Raw genomic sequence first — 20886 nt, 5'->3', positions numbered from 1 at the left:
CTTGAACTTTTGGGGGTCTAATCCTTGACAATGCATTCCAATACTTCTGTATTGGAATGCATTGGCTGTATGAGTAATACTGTGTGTATTACTCATATAGCTACCGGCCTGTGAGATCCAGGGGGCTGGATCTCACAGGCTCGTCACCGGAAGGTAGCACAGATGCCTAAGGAAGGCATCGCGCTGCCTTCCATGCCATCGGGTCCCCCGATGGCACCACCGCCGCCGCCGCACCAGGTAAAAGCCGCAAACCACAGGTCTGAATTGACACGGGACCCCCCCCCCCCCCCCCCCCCCCCGCGCATTTAGCCGAGGTGCCTGCTCAATGATTTGGGCAGGCACCGGGTTCCGATCACCGCCCGCCGGGCGGCGGTGATCGAAACTATACATGACGTACCGGTACGTCATGGGTCCTTAAGGACTCGGGAACCATGCCGTATCGGTACGTCATGGGTCCCTAAGGGGTTAAAAATCATACAATGTGATTTCCAGATTTATTTATTTTTATTCTGTCTCTGAGTGGGAATGCACCTATAATGTCAATTTCAGACCCCTCCATGATTTCTAAGTGGGAGAACTTGCAAAATCGCAGGGTGTTCAAATACTTCTGTTCCTCACTGTATATATATATATATATATATATATATATATATATATATATGGTCATTTCGAGAGGGAGTTTTAAAATGTACCAGATTTATCACAGTGGCTCTGATTGTATAATAAATATGGTGTCAGATTTTAGGCCACAACATTCCCCCCCCCCTTCTTGACCCAGCCTTTAAAAATTTAAGAAAACCTACAGTAGTTGTGCCATATTGCACCACTTTTTTGGACAGGGTTGAGGTGCAGACACACATTAGTAAATCTGGACCATTATTTTGTTGTTCTTCTACACAGAGGTTCAATTACCTGAGAAAATCTGGTGCTTTGGAGATCATATTCTCAAAGTCTGCAAATGCCAGTTTTCCATCACCATCCATATCTGCCTCCTCGATAACCTTTTCACAGACCAGTGTCACCTCTTCCTCTTCAAGTTCTTCTCGTGTCAGCTTATTGAGAGTTTTCTCCAGATCGGATTTACAAATAAAGTTATCTGTATTGAAATCTAAGACAGAAGGAAAAAAAACAAATCTTCAACATTGTTAGGCATCACTGCATAATGAGAGGGCTGCCCCTCAGATTCACTGTAACAGATCATAAAAAAGAAACAATATTTGCTATGTAAATGTTGTTAAAAACTGATCTAGTGCAGAGTTATGACATTTACTTACACAGTATGGCACCACCTGGTGTTCAAAGTGCATAGCAATGTGCACGCCCATCTACTAGGCAGACTGCTGCTGTTCATGCACTGTCAATGTCTCCACAACCAGGTCTCTGCACAATGATCTGCTCTTGGCCAGTTTCCAATGTAATGCATGCTCCATGCAAGGAAAAACACTTACCTGTCACCCTCTGCATCAGTGGCGACCTCCTCCTCTAGCTGCTCCTGATTACCTTCTATTCTGTGCAGATACTGAACGGCAAATGGACACATTCGGCACACGCGCAGATACAGGCAGCAGAATCCCATGCATCTGCGCATGTGTCCATTTTCCGTTAAGCACCTGCACAGAATAGAAGGAACTTAGAAGCAGCCAGAGGAAGCAGTCACCGCTATCTTGCAGAGAGAGAGACAGGTAAGTATGTATACTTCAATGACACCGGGACAGCTAGAGTCCTCCATTAGGTCAGCCGGGAGACAGTATACAATATGCTTGTATCGACTATACATGACTGTATATAGCATTTTGACAAATTACTTTAGAAACTGGCCTACCCCTTTAAAATAAATAGTTTTCTGTCCTGCGTTCAATGCAGCGGAGCTAAGAAAGACTTCTTCTGAAGGGGAGGAAAGAAGGGACTATATTGTCAGCTGCCAGAAAGGGAAGGAGGCCAGAGTCAGCCTCCAGCAGCAACATGGAGGATACGTGGAAGCAAATAGCAAAGAAAACACAATTTTTATGCTAGAAACTTACTGTAAATCTATTAGCAGGACTTTTGTTAAGAAAATGATTTTTTTGCGGATTAGATGCTGACCCATTCACTTCTATAAGGCCCTTTTCTATTCCACAGTTCCGCAAAACAAATGAAACATGTCCTATACTTGTCCGTGAAAATCAGGACATGGCCCCACTGAAGTCTATGGGTCCGCAAAAATCCTAAATGCTATCCGTTTTTTTGCGGATCCGCAAAAAAAAGGATAGCATTCAGTATTTTTGCGGACAGCATACGGCCGTCTGAATGAGCCCTTACTCTTTCAGAAAACAGGACTGGTTATAATCGATTCCACAGAGAAATCAGTTCCAGAGAGAAGTTAATTGTACGATTCAACCAGAGCCAGTTATATTGTATGCAAGGACTGTGGAGGACATTTATAATTTGCAGTTGTTTTTGTGTAATTTTCAAGTCTGTATTTTATTTGTGTGTCTACGCCGAATTTATGAAATGGCGCACCTTAAGGGTCCATTCACACGTCCGCTATTTCGTTCCGCATTTTGCGGAAGGGAATTGCGGACCCATTCAGTTCTGGGTCCGCAATTTCGTTCCCTAAAAAAATAGAACATGTCCTATTCTTGTCCGCAATTGCGGACAAGAATAGGCATATTCTATTAGTGCCGGCAATGTGCGGTCTGCAAGATGCGGAACGCACATTGCCGCTGTCCGTGTTTTGCGGATCCGCAAAACACGTTACGGACGTCTGAATGGAGCCTAATAATATATTTTTGCCGTGGTTTACATCTAGATGTGTACAAGTACAACAGGAGGTTGCCTGGCGGGGAGATGTGACTTTTGCAAAAGTCGCACATAGTGAATGTGCCATAAGCCAGATCTAATCTAATCTTTTTGTCCCTTAAACATAGACCACTGTGAAAAGTGGCAAGGCTCACCAAATGTAAAAAAAAAAAAAAAACAATAGACATAACTTGCGACATTTTTAAGCCAAAAAAACAGACTTATCTGATTTGATAAATACCCAGCTTTCTATGATGTAGCAAGCAACAAGCTCAACCAACAGCCTTGATTTGTATTGCAGAATTGAAACTGCAGTTGTCACTAATTTGGAGACATAAAAGACTGTCCAGAAATCTCACACTTGGGCCTCATGCACACGAACGTATTTTGTTTCCGTGTCCATTCCGTTTTTTTTGAGGATAGGATGCAGACCCATTCATCTTAATGGGTCCGCAAAAAATGCGTACAGCACACCGTGTGCTGTCCGCATCAGTTTGTTCGTCCCGTTGCCCCGCAAAAAAAATAGTGCATGTCCTATTTTATTTCCGGATCCGCAATTTGCAGACCGCAAAACACATACGGTCGTGTGCATGAGGCCTTGCTCTGTCTTCAATGATTTGTCCTTTCCAGTGACTTGCTTCACATATTCATTGACTGTTTTTGCAACACTGAGGCAGATTTACTAATCCAATACTAATTTTTAAACTGTGTAAGCTCAGACTAGTCAGTCTATAGATGCGCCTCATTTATCACAGTGGTTGATGCTGGTTAATAAATCTGGCGCACCTATAGGCTCTCTAATATAACTTTATACCATGGATTAGTTGGCTTACTTTGCACCAGAATTTTGCACCAAAATTGCACTTGTGCGCTACAATTTTTATAATGGTAGTCTATGGTGTCGTACTGGGACATGCAGCATGCTGCGACTGCGACACGACAGTTGCAAAAAACCCACTCAAGATGAATTTTTCTGCGACTGTCGCGTCGCAGTCGCAGCATATCGCACGTCGCAGTGCGACAATAGAGACTTCCATTATAAAAATTTTGTTGCACGACATGTTGCAGTGCAGTTGTGCCCTATGTGTCGCGCGACTTATTGTCATCGTGTAGACCTAGCCTTAACATCCTTGGGCGGTCAGTTTATCTCTCAATGGATGTTCTGGAACGTCCATTCAGAAATCGCAGCTGGACGCTACTCGTGCAGCTGCTGAGCGGGTTGCCTGCTGTCAGAGCAACCCAGAGAGAAGGTAGGGACTGTTCCTGGGTGTCCCTGCCTTCTAGATCGCTGTATACACAGCCCTCAATGAGCGCTATGTATACAGATCAGGAAGCACTATGCTGCTTCCTGTCCCTGCCCGGTGGTCATGTGACCGTCGGGGCCGGGAGAGTGCAAGAGCTGTTGGGTCTTCCATTGACCACGATCAGCCCTGCACTGAGGCTGTACAGCACTGTATTATGCTGTACAGCCTCTCTGGGGGGGGGGGGGGGGGGGTATTTCCCCTGTAACTGGGGCTACTATGTCAGCCCTAGTTACAGGACAAATCAATAGTGGGAAAAAAAAAATGAAGTTAAATGTCCCCCAGAGGTCTTGTATGATCTTATGGGGGACGTAAGGAATGGGATGGGCTGCACCTCGATGGGGAAGGGGCAGCTGTGTTGGGGGGGGGGGGGGAGAGATGGCTAGAAGGTTGGAGGAATGTTTAAACTAGGGACTGTGGGGGGGGGTAATTACATTATAGGATGGGAAGATAGTGCAGATAGAGACTGGGGGAAAGGTAGTGGGACTGGGGGAGGAATTGAAGGAGGGACTAGAACAGTTCATAAGGAAAAGTGTAGGGTAAAAAATATACATAAACCTCTTAATTGTGTGTATACTAATGCTAGAAGCATGACTAATAAAACCGGGGAACTGGAATTAGTGATGTGTGAGGAGAGCTATGACATAGTGGGAATAACTGAGACATGGCTGGATGATAGCTATGACTGGGCAGATAATGTACAGGGTTACAGTCTGTTTAGAAAGGATTGCCAAAACCGGAGAGGGGGAGGGGTCTGCCTTTATGTAAAGTCCTGTCTAAAGCCCATAGTCCAAGAAGATATAAGTGAGGGACATGAACATGTGGAGTCACTGTGGGTAGAAATACATGGAGGCAAAAACAATAATAAATTGCTAATAGGAGTTTATTATAAACCACCTAATATACCAGAGTCCACAGAAAATCTACTAAACGAGATGGACGAGGCGGCAAATCATAATGAGGTAGTTATTATGGGGGACTTCAACTACCCAGATATAGACTGGGAAACTGAAACCTGTACATCTCATAAAGGAAACAGGTTCTTGGCAATAACCAAAGACAATTACCTTTCCCAACTGGTTCAGAACCCGAATAGAGGGACGGCCATACTGGACTTAATATTAACTAATAGACCTGACAGAACAACAGATGTGCAGGTCGGTGGACACCTGAGAAATAGTGACCATAAAGTAATAACCTTCCAATTATCATTCAAAAGAGTGTTTCTTCAGGGAGGAACAAAAATACCAAACTTCAAAAAAGCTCAATTTAGCCAACTAAGAGAGGCGTAACTAACTGGGACAAAGTCCTCAAAAATAAAAATACCGCCAAGAAATTGGATATTTTTAAAAGCATCCTAAAATCTAATTGTGAGAGGTACATACCATATGGGAATAAAAGGTTAAGGAACAAAAAGAAACCAATGTGGATAAATAGAACTGTAAAGAAAGCAATAAATGACAAAAAGAAAGCATTTAAATCACTAAAACAGAAGGGTAGCGAGGAAGGACTGAAAAACTATAAGGAAAAAAATAGAATATGTAAAAAACAAATAAAAGCTGCCAAACTAGAGACTGAGAGATTAATTGCCAAAGAGAGCAAAACTAACCCTAAAATGTTCTTCAATTATATAAATGGTAAAAAGTATAAATCTGAAGGTGTCGGCCCTCTACAGAGCAATGAGGGGGAAGTTGCAGAGAGCGACGAGGAGAAAGCAAAGCTATTAAATATTTTTTTCTCCACTGTATTCACTGAGGAAAATAAACTGTTAGATGAAATGCAGTATGTAAAAGTAAATTCCCCATTAAAAGTGCCCTGTCTGACCCAGGAAGATGTACAACAGCGACTTAAAAAGATCAAAATAGACAAATCGCCAGGACCAGATGGCATACACACCCATATCCTAAGAGAATTAAGTAATGTCATAGCCAGACCCTTATTTCTGATATTTACTGACTCTATACTGGGAGTGTTCCACAGGATTGGCGCATAGCAAATGTGGGGCCAATATTCAAAAAGGGTGCAAAAACAGACCCCGGAAACTATAGGCCGGTAAGTTTAACATCTGTTGTGGGTAAACTGTTTGAAGGTTTTCTAAGAGATGCTATCTTGGAGGATCTCAATGAAAATAAGCAAATAACACCATATCAGCATGGCTTCATGACGGATCGGTCATGTCAAACTAATTTAATCAGTTTCTATGAAGAGGTAAGTTCTAGACTTGATAGTGGTGAATCAATGGATGTCGTATATCTGGACTTCTCCAAAGGTTTTGACACTGCACCACATAAATGGTTAGTATATAAAATGAGAATGCTCGGACTGGGAGAAAACGTCTGTATGTGGGTAAGTAACTGGCTCAATGATAGAAAACAGAGGGTGGTTATTAACGGTACACACTCAAATTGGGTCACTGTCACTAGCGGAGTACCTGAGGGGTCAGTATTGGGCCCTATTCTCTTCAATATATTTATTAATGATCTTGTAGAAGGCTTGCACAGTAAAATATGAATTTTTGCAGATGACACTAAACTGTGTAAAGTAATTAACATTGAAGAAGAGGATAATATACAGCTACAGATGGAACTGGATAGATTAGAGGCTTGGGCAGAGAACTGGCAGATGAGGTTTAACACTGACAAATGTAAGGTTATGCACATAGGAAGGAATAATGCAAATCACCCGTACATACTAAATGGTAAAACACTCGGTAACACTGACATGGAAAAGGACCTAGGAATTCTAATAAACAGTAAACTAAGCAGTAAAAACCAGTGTCAGGCAGCTGCTGCCAAAGCCAATAAGATAATGGGTTGCATCAAAAGGGGCATGATGATAACATTGTCCTACCACTTTACAAAACACTAGTCAGACCACACATGGAATACTGTGCTCCTGTGAACAAGGCAGACATAGCAGAGCTGGAGAGGGTTCAGAGGAGGGCAACTAAAGTAATAACTGGAATGGGGCTACTACAGTACCCTGAAAGAGTATCAACATTAGGGTTATTCACTTTAGAAAAAAGACGACTGAGGGGAGATCTAATAACTATGTATAAATATTTCAGGGGTCAGTACAGAGATATCTCTAATCATCTAGTTATCCCAAGGACTGTGACTGTGACAAGGGGACATCCTCTGCGTCTGGAGGAAAGAAGGTTTGTACACAAACATAGAAAAGGATTCTTTACGGTAAGAGCAGTGAGACTACGGAACGGTAAGAGCAGTGAGACTATGGAACTCTCTGCCTGAGGAGGTGGTGATAGTGAGTACAATAAAAGAATTCCAGAGGGGCTTGGATGAATTTCTGGAGTGTAATAATATTACAGTCTATAGTTACTAGAGAGGGGTCGCTGATCCAGGGAGTTAGTCTGATTGCCTGATTGGAGTTGGGAAGGAATTTTTTCCCACTGGATCAACTTGTAGATCCCCCTGCCTTCCTCTGGATCAACTTGTAGGATAGTAGGCCAAACTGGATGGACAAATGTCTTTTTTCTGCCTTATATACTACGTTACTATGTTACAAAGTGTAAAATAAAAAATTTAAAAAAATTAAAAAATAAAAAGTTTTGAAAATAAAAATAAAAAGTTTCACATAAAAAAAAGTCCCCCCAAATCCATTATTTTAAAAATTTAAAAAAATAGAAGAAAATAATAAAATAGACATATTTGGTATCACAGGGTCCGCAACAACCGGCTCTATAACAACATCATATGATCTACGTTATTGGGTGAACTCTGTAAAAAAATTACAATAATAAACATTGGCCAAAACGTGAGCTCACCTCCAAAAAAACATAATGTTAATCAATCAAAAAGTTGTATGTACCTCCAAATGGTAGCAATAAAAATGTCACCTCATCCCGGAAAAAATCCAGAAAAAAATAAATAAATGGCTCTATGAAAATTGCAACACAAAAACATGATTTTTTTTTTCTAAAAGTGCTCTTATTGTGTAAAATGTAAAAAATATATATATATACATATTTGGTATCGCCGCGTCCATAACAATTGGCTCTACAAAAATATTACATGATCTACCCCATCAAGTGAACAGTGTGAAAAAAAATAATAATGCCAAAACAGTTTTTTCACCTCACAAAAAACTGAATATCAAAAAGTCGTATGTACCCCAAAATGGTAGCAATAAAAACGTCACCTCGTCCCGCAAAAAACAAGTCCTCACACAAGACTATAGCCATAAAATCTTAAAAAAATATGATTCTAAGAATATGGAAACACGAAAACATGATATTTTTTCTAAAAATGTTTTTATTGTGTAAAACGTAAATAAAAACTAGACATATTTGGTATTGTTGCGTCCGTAATGACTGGATCTATGAAAATATCACATTATCTACCCCATCAAGTGAACGGTGTAAAAAAAATATAGAAAAATAACACCAAACAGACTTCACCTCCCCAAAATTAGATAAAAAACAACTAGAAAGCCAAATGTACCCCAAAATGGTGCCAATAAAAACTACAGCTTGTCTCGCACAAAATAAGCCCTCACGCAGCTCATTCAACAAAAATTTTTAAAAGTTGACAGAAAATTCCATGTTCCGCTCCTTCCCTTCTGAGCCCTGGCGTATATCCAAATAACAGTTTACGACCACAATTGGGGTGTTACTGTGTTCAGGAGAAAGTGGATGGCAAATTGTGGGGGATATTCTCTATCTTTTGTGAAAAAGAAAGTTTGGGCCAAATGCACAATTTTCTTGTAAAAAAAAAAAGATGTATTTTTCATTTTCACACCAAGTATTAGAAATTCTATGAAACAGCTGTTGAGTGAAGTGCTCGCTACACCCTTAAAAAATTCCTTGCGTGGTGTAGTTTACAAAATGTGGTCACTTTTTGGGGGTTTTCACTGTGGGGATACCTCAGGGCCTCTTCAAATGCAACATGGTGCCCAAAGACCATTCCAGCTAAATCTGCCTTCCAAAAACCATATGGCGCTCCTTGCTCTCTGTGCCGTGTCGTGTGTACCCAAACTGCAGAATCATGGTAATAAATATGGAGGTTTGTTTTGTTGTTAACCCTTGATGTGTTACAGAATTTTATTTTAAATTTCACCTCTTTTGCTTTAATTCCTGTGGGATTAAAGGGTTAACAACATTTCTAAAACCAGTTTTGAATAGTTTGAGGGGTGTCCTTTCTAAAATGGGGTCATTTATGGGTTGGTTCTATTATGTAACTCCCACAAAGTGACTTCAGAACTGAACTGGTCCTTAAAAAGTTGACTTTGGAAATTTTATAAAAAATGTCAAAAATTGCTTCTCAAATTCTAAACCTTCTAGCGTCCTAAAAAAATAAAATGACATTACTAAAATTAAGCCAAAATAAAGTAGACACATGGGGAATGTTATTTCATAAATATTTTATGAAGTATCACTATCTGTCTTAAAAGCAGAGAGATTCAAATTTAGAAAACTAATTTTCGTTAACTTTTGGATTTCTTTTATAAATAAATGTAAAACATATTGACTCAAATTTACCACTAACATGAAGTACAATGTGCCACAAGAAAACAATCTCTGAATGGCTTGGATAAGTAAAAGCGTTCCAAAGTTATTACCACATAAAGTGACACATGTCAGATTTGCTAAATTAGGCCTGGTCGGGAAGGGAGAAAATGGCCCGCATGTGAAGTGGTTAATACATGCTACCTCTAAATTACCATAGATCTTAAAGGCATAGATTGCTTTCAGCTCACGGGGAGCCATCTCGCTCATCACAGAGAACATATCCACAAAGTCATTGAAGCTAAGGTTCCCTTCACCATCTTCAGAAAAAGACTGCACAATTCTCTCCTTGAAAGGATTTTCCTGGAATGAAAAGAAAAGGTTAGTTAGGTATCTCGCTAATGAATGACACAGATTGGTGTCACTTTTGTTTTAAGATCTCATGCAGCAGTTACATGGCCTCTCTGTGCTGCTGTAAGGTGCCTTTGGTGGGATGCTTCTTCTTTTGTACATATGGCGTCTGATGCGCCATGCACATCTATGGGAGGTCTATTAAGACTTTGTAAAAAAAAATGGAGCATACAACATTTTTACAATTGGAAAGGCAGTTTTACTTTTATCTGTTTATAGTTTTTGGCAGTGATGGTCAGTTCGCAGTGTTCGCCAGGGAACACATGTGGGCTGCCATCTTTAGTAAGGTAGACTCACCTTACCTGTGCCTGTGCCGGGAGCCAGTCTGAAATCAAATGCAGTCGCCGTGAGCAGGCAGTTCTTAGAACAGCCGCTGGGGGCCTTCATCAGGCTGTTCTCGGAACTGCCTGCTCCCGGTGACTGCATTTGATTTCAGACCGGCTCCCGTCAAAGGCACATCACTGGTTTTTGGCCTTCTTTGGACATTTTAGACTTTTCTTGAATAGTCATAGCTTGAATGACATTCCTTATAAGAGTCAGAGACCTACAAGAACATTTTAAAGCAGTTATCTGGGATTTTGATATTTATGGGCTCAGGATAGGTCATCAATATGAGATCGGATCGGAGTCGGACCCCCACTGATCAGCTGTTCAAAGTGGCCTCGGCGCTCCATGAGCACTTAGCCTCATACGAGGCCAATGACTTCACTGTACATCAGTCACATAGACTAGGCGCAGCTCAGTCTCATTCAAGTAATTGGGACTAAGCTGCTGTGAGGAGACAGCTGATTGGTGGGGGTGCCTGGAGTCGGACCCCCACCAATCTCATATTGATGACCTATCCTGTGTCATGTGGTTTAAGTTTTTTAACTGGTTTGAAAGTGATCTTTTAGCCGTCCTGTCGGTATTAGTTAATACCATTACTAATATGGCCTCTCCTCCATTATTCTTCCTGATATATTTCATGCCAAATACTATAAGGACCTGTCACCTCTCCTGGCATCTCAGTTTTAGTAATTACTTGCATTCCCCGTCTAATAAGAATTCTGGAGCATCCATTCTTGTGATGCTATGTTGTACCATTCCTTTATTATTCCTGTTAGAAGTTAGGAATAGATTACTAGCAGTTTATGAAGGTCCAGAAGGATGTTACCAGTTGGGGGTATGTCCATGCACGGTCTGACTGTAAAGGGGCAAGCTATCAACTGGTAATACTCAGATAGACATTTGCAGCAGACTGCTAGCAATTCATTAGTAAACTTTTAGCAGGAATAATAAGAGGAATGACACAACATAAAATTCCAGCAATATCAATATACATGGATATATAATGGGGTAAATAGTAGTAAACAATTCCAGCATATAGAGTAACCCCTAAAACAATAATTTTATTGGTATACCTTAAAAAGGATCCCACTTGGGTCCACTTGTTATAACGCAAATAATATGAAAACAGAATGGTGTATCCTATAATTGCATCCAGTATACTTGGTAACCTGGGGTATGGGGATATTTGTCCCTATAGCTACCCCTGTCCTATTGTCACAACCAGACAGCTGAGAAGCTCTGACAGGAGCCGTCCAGATCCTCCTCCTTGAGTTTCTTTGTTTTGGTTTCTGTTCCTCACCTCGTTAGTCTATCTCAGCTGTCATGCAGTCGGACTGATTACTTCCCTTTAAATTCCTACCCATAAGGCAGTAGTGTGCGGCTGATACAACTTCCTGGAGTGTGTGTGCATGCTGTCCCAGTTCCCAGCTCCCAGCTCCCTGTCCACAGTCGTCTGCAAGATAAGTTCTGTTTATGTATTTATGATTTTCTGTTTTCTGGATCCAGGTGACCCTGACTCCCTCCGTGTCTGTGTAGGGAGCCGGTGGTCGTGTCCCCTCACTATTGTAGGGCCTTCAGGTCTAAGATAGCCGAGGTACGTGGATATGCGCCCATCCACCTTTGGGGTGGTCGCATAGGCTGAGCAATAAGGGAGAGCGGCAGGTCGATTGCAGGGGTCTCCCTTTTGTTCCTTAGTTGTGGGTCCAGTGAGTCATTGTTTGTATTGTATTATCTTGTTTCCTGTACACCATCCGTGACATTATCAGCCGCCAAAACCGTCTCAAGCATGGATCCGGTTACACTTTTGGCTGAACGCTTTCAGGGTCTTGCTTTGGAGGTAGCTGATCTCCGTAAGACTTTTTCTCAGTTTCAAGTGACCGGTTCAGCTTGCGTTCATGGAGTTTGTGCTGAGCCTAAGATTTCGCTCCCGGATACGTTTTCCGGGGGTAGTGAGAATTTTGTACGTTTTAGAGAGGCTTGCAAACTCCATTTTCGCCTTCTTCCCCATTCTTCTGGTGATGAAGAACGAAGAGTGGGTATCATTATATCGCTGCTCAGGGGTAACGCTCAGTCCTGGGCCTTTTCGCTGCCGGAGGGGGCGCGGCCCCTCCGTTCAGTGGATGAATTCTTTTTAGCCCTGGGTCAGATATATGATGATCCGGATCGTATTGCTCTGGCTGAGTCTAAACTACGTCTGTTATGCCAGGGTAAACAATCTGCAGAGATTTACTGCTCAGAATTTCGGAGATGGGCAGCAGATACGGGTTGGAATGATGCTGCACTCCGAAGTCAATTTTGCTATGGTCTTTCAGAGGGATTGAGAGATGCATTTGCCTTTCATGAAAGACCTACCTCCTTGAATTCTGCTATGTCTCAGGCTGTTCGTATTGACAGGCGTCTTAGAGAGAGAGGAGAGATCTCTCCTTCCTGTCATACTCAGTCCCGGGACAGTGCAGCGGTCTCATTCTGTGCACAGGGGTCTCAGTCGCTGTCAGACCCTTCTGAGCAGGAGACCATGCAGCTGGGGTTGATTGCCTCTGACAATAGAAGATTCAGCCCGCAGGGGAGGGTTTGCTTTTGTTGTGGAGGTATAAATCATCTGGCAAATGTTTGTCCCTCTAGGAGATTCAGGCAGTTTTCTGGGAGTAATAAAGAGACAAAAAGGAAGAAATCTTTTAAGAATGTTCCGTCTGTTACTATTGGCAGGGTTGAGGCGGAAATTGAAGGTTTTCCTTTTGCTTGTAGTTCCCGTTTTGTCCTGCCTGCTAGGGTGGCGCTAGAGAGCAAGAGCATTTTTTGTGAGATTTTTGTGGATAGTGGAGCAGCTGTCAACCTCATTGATAATCAATTTGCAATAACTCATGGTTTTCAGGTATGCACTTTGGGAAGAGATATTCCTGTTTTTGCTATTGATTCAGCTCCACTTTCTCAGAAATCATTAAAGGGCATAGTTCACAATATCCGTTTAATTGTGAATGATGCTCATGTTGAGGATGTGTCATGTTTCGTCCTTAGCGGTTTGCCTACTCCTCTAGTGTTGGGGCTACCCTGGCTCACTAAACATAACCCCACCATTGATTGGCAAGCGAGGCAAATAAATGGTTGGAGTAACTTTTGCAGAGAGAATTGCCTCATAACATCTATTTCTGAGGTTTCTACTAAAACTGTACCACCTTTCCTCTCTGAATTTTTGGATGTCTTCTCTGAGAGTGGAGTTCAGGGTTTACCTCCGCACAGGGAGTATGATTGCCCTATTGATCTCATCCCAGGCGCCAAGCTGCCTAAATCTCGTTTATACAATCTTTCCCAACCTGAGAGGGTCGCTATGCGTGCTTATATCTCTGAGAGTCTGAGAAAAGGACACATACGACCCTCGAAGTCACCTGTTGCCACTGTTTTTTTCTTTGTTAAGAAAAAAGATGGTTCTTTAAGACCTTGTCTGGATTTCAGGGAGCTGAACAGTATCACTATTCGTGATCCTTATCCGCTTCCTCTGATCCCGGACTTGTTTAACCAGGTTGTTGGGGCGAAAGTCTTTTCCAAATTAGACCTAAGAGGGGCATACAACCTGGTTAGGGTCAGAGAAGGAGACGAATGGAAGACGGCTTTCAATACCCCTGAGGGCCATTTTGAGAATTTAGTTATGCCTTTTGGTTTGATGAATGCCCCAGCCGTTTTTCAGCATTTCGTCAACAGCATTTTTTATCATTTAATGGGAAAATTTGTATTAGTGTATTTGGATGACATTTTGATTTTTTCTCCTGATTTCAAGACTCATAAGGAACACTTATGTCAGGTCTTACTCATCCTGTGGGAGAATAAATTATACGCGAAACTGGAAAAATGTGTGTTTGCGGTTCCAGAGATCCAATTTCTGGGGTTTCTTGTCTCCGCTTCTGGTTTTCGCATGGACCCCGAGAAGGTTCGCGCTGTGCTTGAGTGGGAGCTTCCTGAGAATCAGAAGGCGCTGATGCGTTTTTTGGGCTTTGCTAATTATTACAGGAAATTTATTTTGAATTATTCCTCTGTTGTTAAACCACTCACTGATATGACCAGAAAGGGGGTAGATTTTTCTTCCTGGTCGGTAGAGGCGCGTAAGGCCTTTTCTAATATCAAGGAGAGTTTTGCTTCCGCTCCCATCCTAGTACAACCTGATGTTTCGTTACCCTTCATAGTTGAGGTTGATGCTTCTGAGGTAGGGGTGGGTGCGGTCTTGTCTCAGGGTTCCTCTCCTGCCAAATGGCAACCGTGTGCCTTTTTCTCAAAGAAGCTCTCCTCCGCAGAGAGAAATTATGATGTGGGAGATAGGGAATTGTTGGCCATCAAGTTGGCTTTTGAGGAATGGCGCCATTGGCTAGAGGGAGCCAGACACCCTATTACCGTGTTTACTGACCATAAAAATCTGGCCTACTTGGAGTCAGCCAAGCGTCTGAACCCGAGACAGGCCAGATGGTCTTTGTTCTTTTCAAGGTTTAATTTTGTTGTTACGTTCCGCCCTGGGTTTAAGAATGTGAAGGCAGATGCCCTATCACGTTGTTTCCCGGGAGGTGGGAATTTTGAAGACCCGGGTCCCATTTTGGCTGAAGGTGTGGTGGTCTCTGCTCTTTTTCCTGAATTGGAGGCAGAGGTGCAGGCAGCTCAGTCAGAAGCTCCTGATCTTTGTCCTCCTGGGAGGTTGTTTGTGCCTCTCGCTTTGAGACACAAGATTTTTAAAGAACACCACGATACGGTCCTTGCTGGGCACCCGGGGACAAGAGCCACACTGGATCTCATTGCCCGGAGATTCTGGTGGCCTGCGCTTCGTAAGTCGGTTGAGGGTTTTGTGGCAGCTTGCGAGACTTGCGCTCGTGCCAAGGTCCCTCATTCACGGCCATCAGGTCCTCTCCTTCCTTTGCCCATTCCTTCCCGTCCTTGGACACATCTGTCCATGGACTTCATAACGGACTTGCCTCGTTCCTCGGGGAAGTCTGTGATTCTGGTGGTGGTGGACCGTTTTAGCAAAATGGTGCATTTTATCCCTTTTCCTGGTTTGCCCAATGCTAAGACACTGGCGCAGGCATTTGTTGACCACATTGTCAAATTGCATGGGATTCCTTCAGACATAGTCTCTGATAGGGGCACGCAGTTTGTTTCCAGATTCTGGAAGGCCTTCTGTTCTCGCTTGGGGGTTCGCTTGTCATTCTCTTCTGCTTTCCATCCGCAGTCGAATGGCCAGACAGAGCGTGTCAATCAGAATCTGGAGACATATCTGCGCTGTTTTGTGGCGGAGAATCAGGAGGATTGGTGTTCTTTTTTGTCCCTTGCTGAGTTTGCTTTAAATAACCGTCGTCAGGAGTCCTCTGATAAGTCACCATTTTTTGGTGCATATGGGTTTCATCCGCAGTTTGGGACTTTCTCTGGAGAGGGCTCTTCTGGTTTGCCTGATGAGGACAGATTCTCCTCGTCTTTGTCATCTATTTGGCAAAAGATTCAGGATAATCTAAAGAACATGAGTGAGAGATATAAGCGTGTGGCGGATAGGAGACGTGTGCCTGGTCCGGACCTGAATGTTGGTGATTTGGTGTGGCTGTCTACCAAGAATATCAAATTGAAGGTTCCCTCCTGGAAGTTGGGTCCTAGGTTTATTGGGCCTTACAAGATCCTGTCTGTCATCAATCCTGTTGCCTACCGTCTTGATCTTCCTCAGACTTGGAAGATCCATAATGTTTTCCATAAGTCCTTATTGAAACCTTATGTTCAACCTATTGTACCCTCGCCTTTGCCTCCTCCTCCGATTATTGTTGATGGAAATCTTGAATTTCAGGTCTCTAGGAGTGTGGATTCTCGTCTTGTCCGCGGTTCCCTCCAGTACCTCGTTCATTGGGAGGGTTATGGTCCTGAGGAGAGGATGTGGGTCCCAGTGACGGACATTAAGGCCTCTCGTCTCATCAGGGCTTTCCATAGGTCCCATCCTGAGAAGGTGGGCCCTGAGTGTCCGGAGTCCACTCCTAGAGGGAGGGGTACTGTCACAACCAGACAGCTGAGAAGCTCTGACAGGAGCCGTCCAGATCCTCCTCCTTGAGTTTCTTTGTTTTGGTTTCTGTTCCTCACCTCGTTAGTCTATCTCAGCTGTCATGCAGTCGGACTGATTACTTCCCTTTAAATTCCTACCCATAAGGCAGTAGTGTGCGGCTGATACAACTTCCTGGACTGTGTGTGCATGCTGTCCCAGTTCCCAGTTCCCAGCTCCCAGCTCCCAGTTCCCTGTCCACAGTCGTCTGCAAGATAAGTTCTGTTTATGTATTTATGATTTTCTGTTTTCTGGATCCAGGTGACCCTGACTCCCTCCGTGTCTGTGTAGGGAGCCGGTGGTCGTGTCCCCTCACTATTGTAGGGCCTTCAGGTCTAAGATAGCCGAGGTACGTGGATATGCGCCCATCCACCTTTGGGGTGGTCGCATAGGCTGAGCAATAAGGGAGAGCGGCAGGTCGATTGCAGGGGTCTCCCTTTTGTTCCTTAGTTGTGGGTCCAGTGAGTCATTGTTTGTATTGTATTATCTTGTTTCCTGTACACCATCCGTGACACCTATAACCTCAGCCCAGGGAGAGCTCCTGATGGTGGAGGCCCCCTGTCCACGTACCTAGACTTCTACCCCTCACAGGTCCCTATGGGGGTACAGCAGGGATATTCCTAGTTTACCAAGAAATAAGGCGAGGATATAAAACACTAATGGATATACATATATATATATATATATATATATATATCGACTGGATGCAAAAAGAAAGAAAAGAAAAAACAATAATAACGTGGTACAGACATATACAAAAATACAATCAGTCAGGGTTGACTATATAGTCATACACCTAAACTACCTCGACGCGTTTCCCCCATAAACAGTGCCATGGGATCATCAGGAGGTATAATATAACATTAGTCTATACAAAGTAGATGCAACCATATAGATACTGGCATATAGCCAGGTCACATAGAAAAGTGCTACACGATGTACACCAGCATAAAGCCAGGTCGCACATATGAAAAAAGATAGTCGCTCTACATAAATTGATTGAGGGGGAACGTAATCAGGCCAGTAGATATGTTTGATAGCATCATATCCGGCTAGTTATGTGCACATTTTGATGATCGTGCCTGCAGCGGACTCCTTCAGAGGTAGACAGTATATTCCGCATCGGTTTAGATGGTAGGGAAGATCCCAGTAAGAGATTACTCCTGTTGTCCCCCTATCATGAAGTCCTAGTGAGACCCACAATGCTGGAGTCCTTCCCTGTGTTCATGTTCCCCCTGGTAGGCGGCCTACCAGGGGGAACATGAACACAGGGAAGGACTCCAGCATTGTGGGTCTCACTAGGACTTCATGATAGGGGGACAACAGGAGTAATCTCTTACTGGGATCTTCCCTACCATCTAAACCGATGCGGAATATACTGTCTACCTCTGAAGGAGTCCGCTGCAGGCACGATCATCAAAATGTGCACGTAACTAGCCGGATATGATGCTATCAAACATATCTACTGGCCTGATTACGTTCCCCCTCAATCAATTTATGTAGAGCGACTATCTTTTTTCATATGTGCGACCTGGCTTTATGCTGGTGTACATCGTGTAGCACTTTTCTATGTGACCTGGCTATATGCCAGTATCTATATGGTTGCATCTACTTTGTATAGACTAATGTTATATTATACCTCCTGATGATCCCATGGCACTGTTTATGGGGGAAACGCGTCGAGGTAGTTTAGGTGTATGACTATATAGTCAACCCTGACTGATTGTATTTTTGTATATGTCTGTACCACGTTATTATTGTTTTTTCTTTTCTTTCTTTTTGCATCCAGTCGATATATATATATATATATATATATATATATATATATATATATATATGTATATCCATTAGTGTTTTATATCCTCGCCTTATTTCTTGGTAAACTAGGAATATCCCTGCTGTACCCCCATAGGGACCTGTGAGGGGTAGAAGTCTAGGTACGTGGACAGGGGGCCTCCACCATCAGGAGCTCTCCCTGGGCTGAGGTTATAGGACAGGGGTAGCTATAGGGACAAATATCCCCATACCCCAGGTTACCAAGTATACTGGATGCAATTATAGGATACACCATTCTGTTTTCATATTATTTGCGTTATAACAAGTGGACCCAAGTGGGATCCTTTTTAAGGTATACCAATAAAATTATTGTTTTAGGGGTTACTCTATATGCTGGAATTGAATGACACAACATAGTCATAAGAATGAATATTTCAAAATTATTATTACATAGGGAATACAAGTACCGGTAGTTTTTAAAATAGACTTGTTAGGAGAGGTGACAGGTCCTCTTTAATAAATTGTGCATTAGGCAGTACAAGCTGCCCATGGGGAGGGCATATCCTTACATCACTCTGATAGTGATCTAGTATCTTTCTAATATATCAATAAAATGCAGACAGAAGATGGGATTTTGCTGAATATTACAAATTCTACAGATCACATTCTGGTACAGTCAGAGAGGATTTGGACAATGGAACAGTGATACAAGGAGAATGCCCCATTCCAAGTTATTTCTAGATTAAAATTACTTGGAGCTAAAATGACCAGGAGTATTAACAGCAGGAAGCAGAGCACTACTAAAACCCCGTCACTAAGGCCTACTGCACACTACCGCATCCATTTTGTGGGCCCCAAATCATGGATCAGCAAAATACGCATGTGGTCCGTGAGCATCCTGTCATTTTTGTGGAACCCACTGTAAAAAAAAGGGACAGGTTCAATAATTTGCTGCCCAGGGACGCAGCACATGGGTGACATCTGTGAGCTGTCCGGTTTTTTTTGTGGGCCCGTAGAAATGACAGGGTCTGTTTGCAATCCGCCAAAAATGCGGATCGGACACAGACCAAAAATACGGTTGTGTGCATGAGGCCTAATACAGACCTGTCAGGACAGTGTCCAGAACCTCTTTCTGCACTTTCACGAAACTTTTGACTTTTGTCAGAGACCTGTTAGAAGTCTTGATCGATGGAGCTGAGAGCTGCGTCTCCTTGTTAGGGCTCATGCACACGAACGTATTTTCTGTCCGTTCCATTTCTCTTGCGGACCGTATGCGGAACCATTCACTTCAATGGGTCAGCAAAAAAAACGGAAATTACTCAGTGTGCATTCCGTGTCCGTATTTCCGTTCTGCAAAAAAATAGAACATGTCCTATTATTGTCCGCATTACGGACAAGGATAGTACTGTTCTATTAGGGGCCAGCTGTTCCATTCTGCAAAATACGGAATGCACACTGATTTCATCCGTATTTTTTGCGGATCCGTTATTTGCGGACTGCAGAATACATACGGTCGTGTGCATGAGCCCTTAGTTGAAGACAGGGTCACAGTAAATCTATAAGCCCGTCTTCAACTAGCAAGAAGAGACAGAGGACCGCTTCTGCCCTTTATTTCAGCAATTGGCGGTGGTATCGGTACCCAGACCGCCACCAACATGTCAAAAGTTTTGTGCAAGTGCAGTTAACTTTAAAGCGCTTAGCCACCTGTTGGGCAGTTTTGGGCAAACCCTCCCTCCTGGCCAGACCTGGAAAAGGGAGGCATACTTACCTGCTCCCTGCTGTCGGGTCCTGGCTCCCTTGTTCAGGTCCCCCGCTGTAAACATCCACTGCTGCAGCGGTGACCTGACCACCTTGCATCATGTGGCCAATTGAGATGACGCAAAAAAAAATAAAAAAAAATTGGCCAACCCCTTTAAAGATACCTATAATTTTTTATTTTACATTCATGCTTTTGGTATTAAGTAGTCACTTGAATATTATTTCACATATTTAAAAAGTCAAACAAAAACATTTTCTTGATAGGAAATAGATGGCTACTTTTTTTCTTTAAAGGGCTATTCCTATGTAAGGGCGCCTTTACACATGGCTTATTTTACTGTGGAAATTTCCGTGGAAAATCCGTTCCATTCACCTGAATGGGGTTGTTTTGGCAGCAAATTTCTGCAAGCCCAATTCAGGTGAATGGAACTGATTTTCAGTTGCGCAAATTTTTCCAACAAAATCTGCTGCATTAGAAGTTGCCTTAGACACAGGATACGCCATAAATGTCTCATGAGTTGTGTTCCCACCTCTGGGACCAACATTTATCTCCAGAACATAGGGGCCCCGCACCCTCATGCCACCTGGTGAGGCGGCTGTAGGCTGATGCATGAATGTATGAAGAGGTGGCTGTGACAGTTACTACTATAATATATCCTTCACCTTTTTACTATTTACTTTGCAATGGTCCATGGTACCGTTCCAGGAACCATTAGTGGTTTCACACCATAAAGGGTGGAGCACTGGTATTTATGTTTCTACGTGGCCGTGTTTCCATGTGTTAACAAAGCAATGCATATGTGTGACATTTGTCTTTCCTTCACTTGCATGACTGACCAAACAAAGGATACTTTTATTAACATCTATTTTACTTTCCTTCATTTTCTGATTAATTAAATATTGGCTTTTCAGCTGATCTTAGTAATGGCAGACATTCTCAGAAAGCTTGTTATGGCACAGCATGGTCTTCCTCTAGTCTACTGATGGCTAACCTGCAGCTCTCCAACTGTTGCAAAACTACA

The 20886-nt window shown here is 42.9% G+C and overlaps 1 protein-coding gene across 1 annotated transcript in view; it reads right to left on the bottom strand.

The window, feature by feature from the left end:
* The window catches only part of CIB2 (calcium and integrin binding family member 2), a 56808-nt gene that overhangs the window by 8701 nt on the left and 27221 nt on the right, over positions 1 to 20886 (bottom strand). Inside the window, exons 4-5 of the mRNA XM_040413641.1 lie at positions 9759 to 9906; positions 913 to 1108 (exon numbers count right to left, since the gene is read on the bottom strand). Of these exons, the coding sequence (XP_040269575.1) occupies positions 913 to 1108; positions 9759 to 9906 (344 nt within the window). The remainder of the gene's footprint in view (positions 1 to 912; positions 1109 to 9758; positions 9907 to 20886) is intronic.

The sequence above is a fragment of the Bufo bufo genome, chromosome 1 (assembly GCF_905171765.1).
Source record: "Bufo bufo chromosome 1, aBufBuf1.1, whole genome shotgun sequence".
Taxonomy (NCBI): domain Eukaryota; kingdom Metazoa; phylum Chordata; class Amphibia; order Anura; family Bufonidae; genus Bufo; species Bufo bufo.
This window is presented reverse-complemented; position numbering and strand designations above follow the sequence as displayed.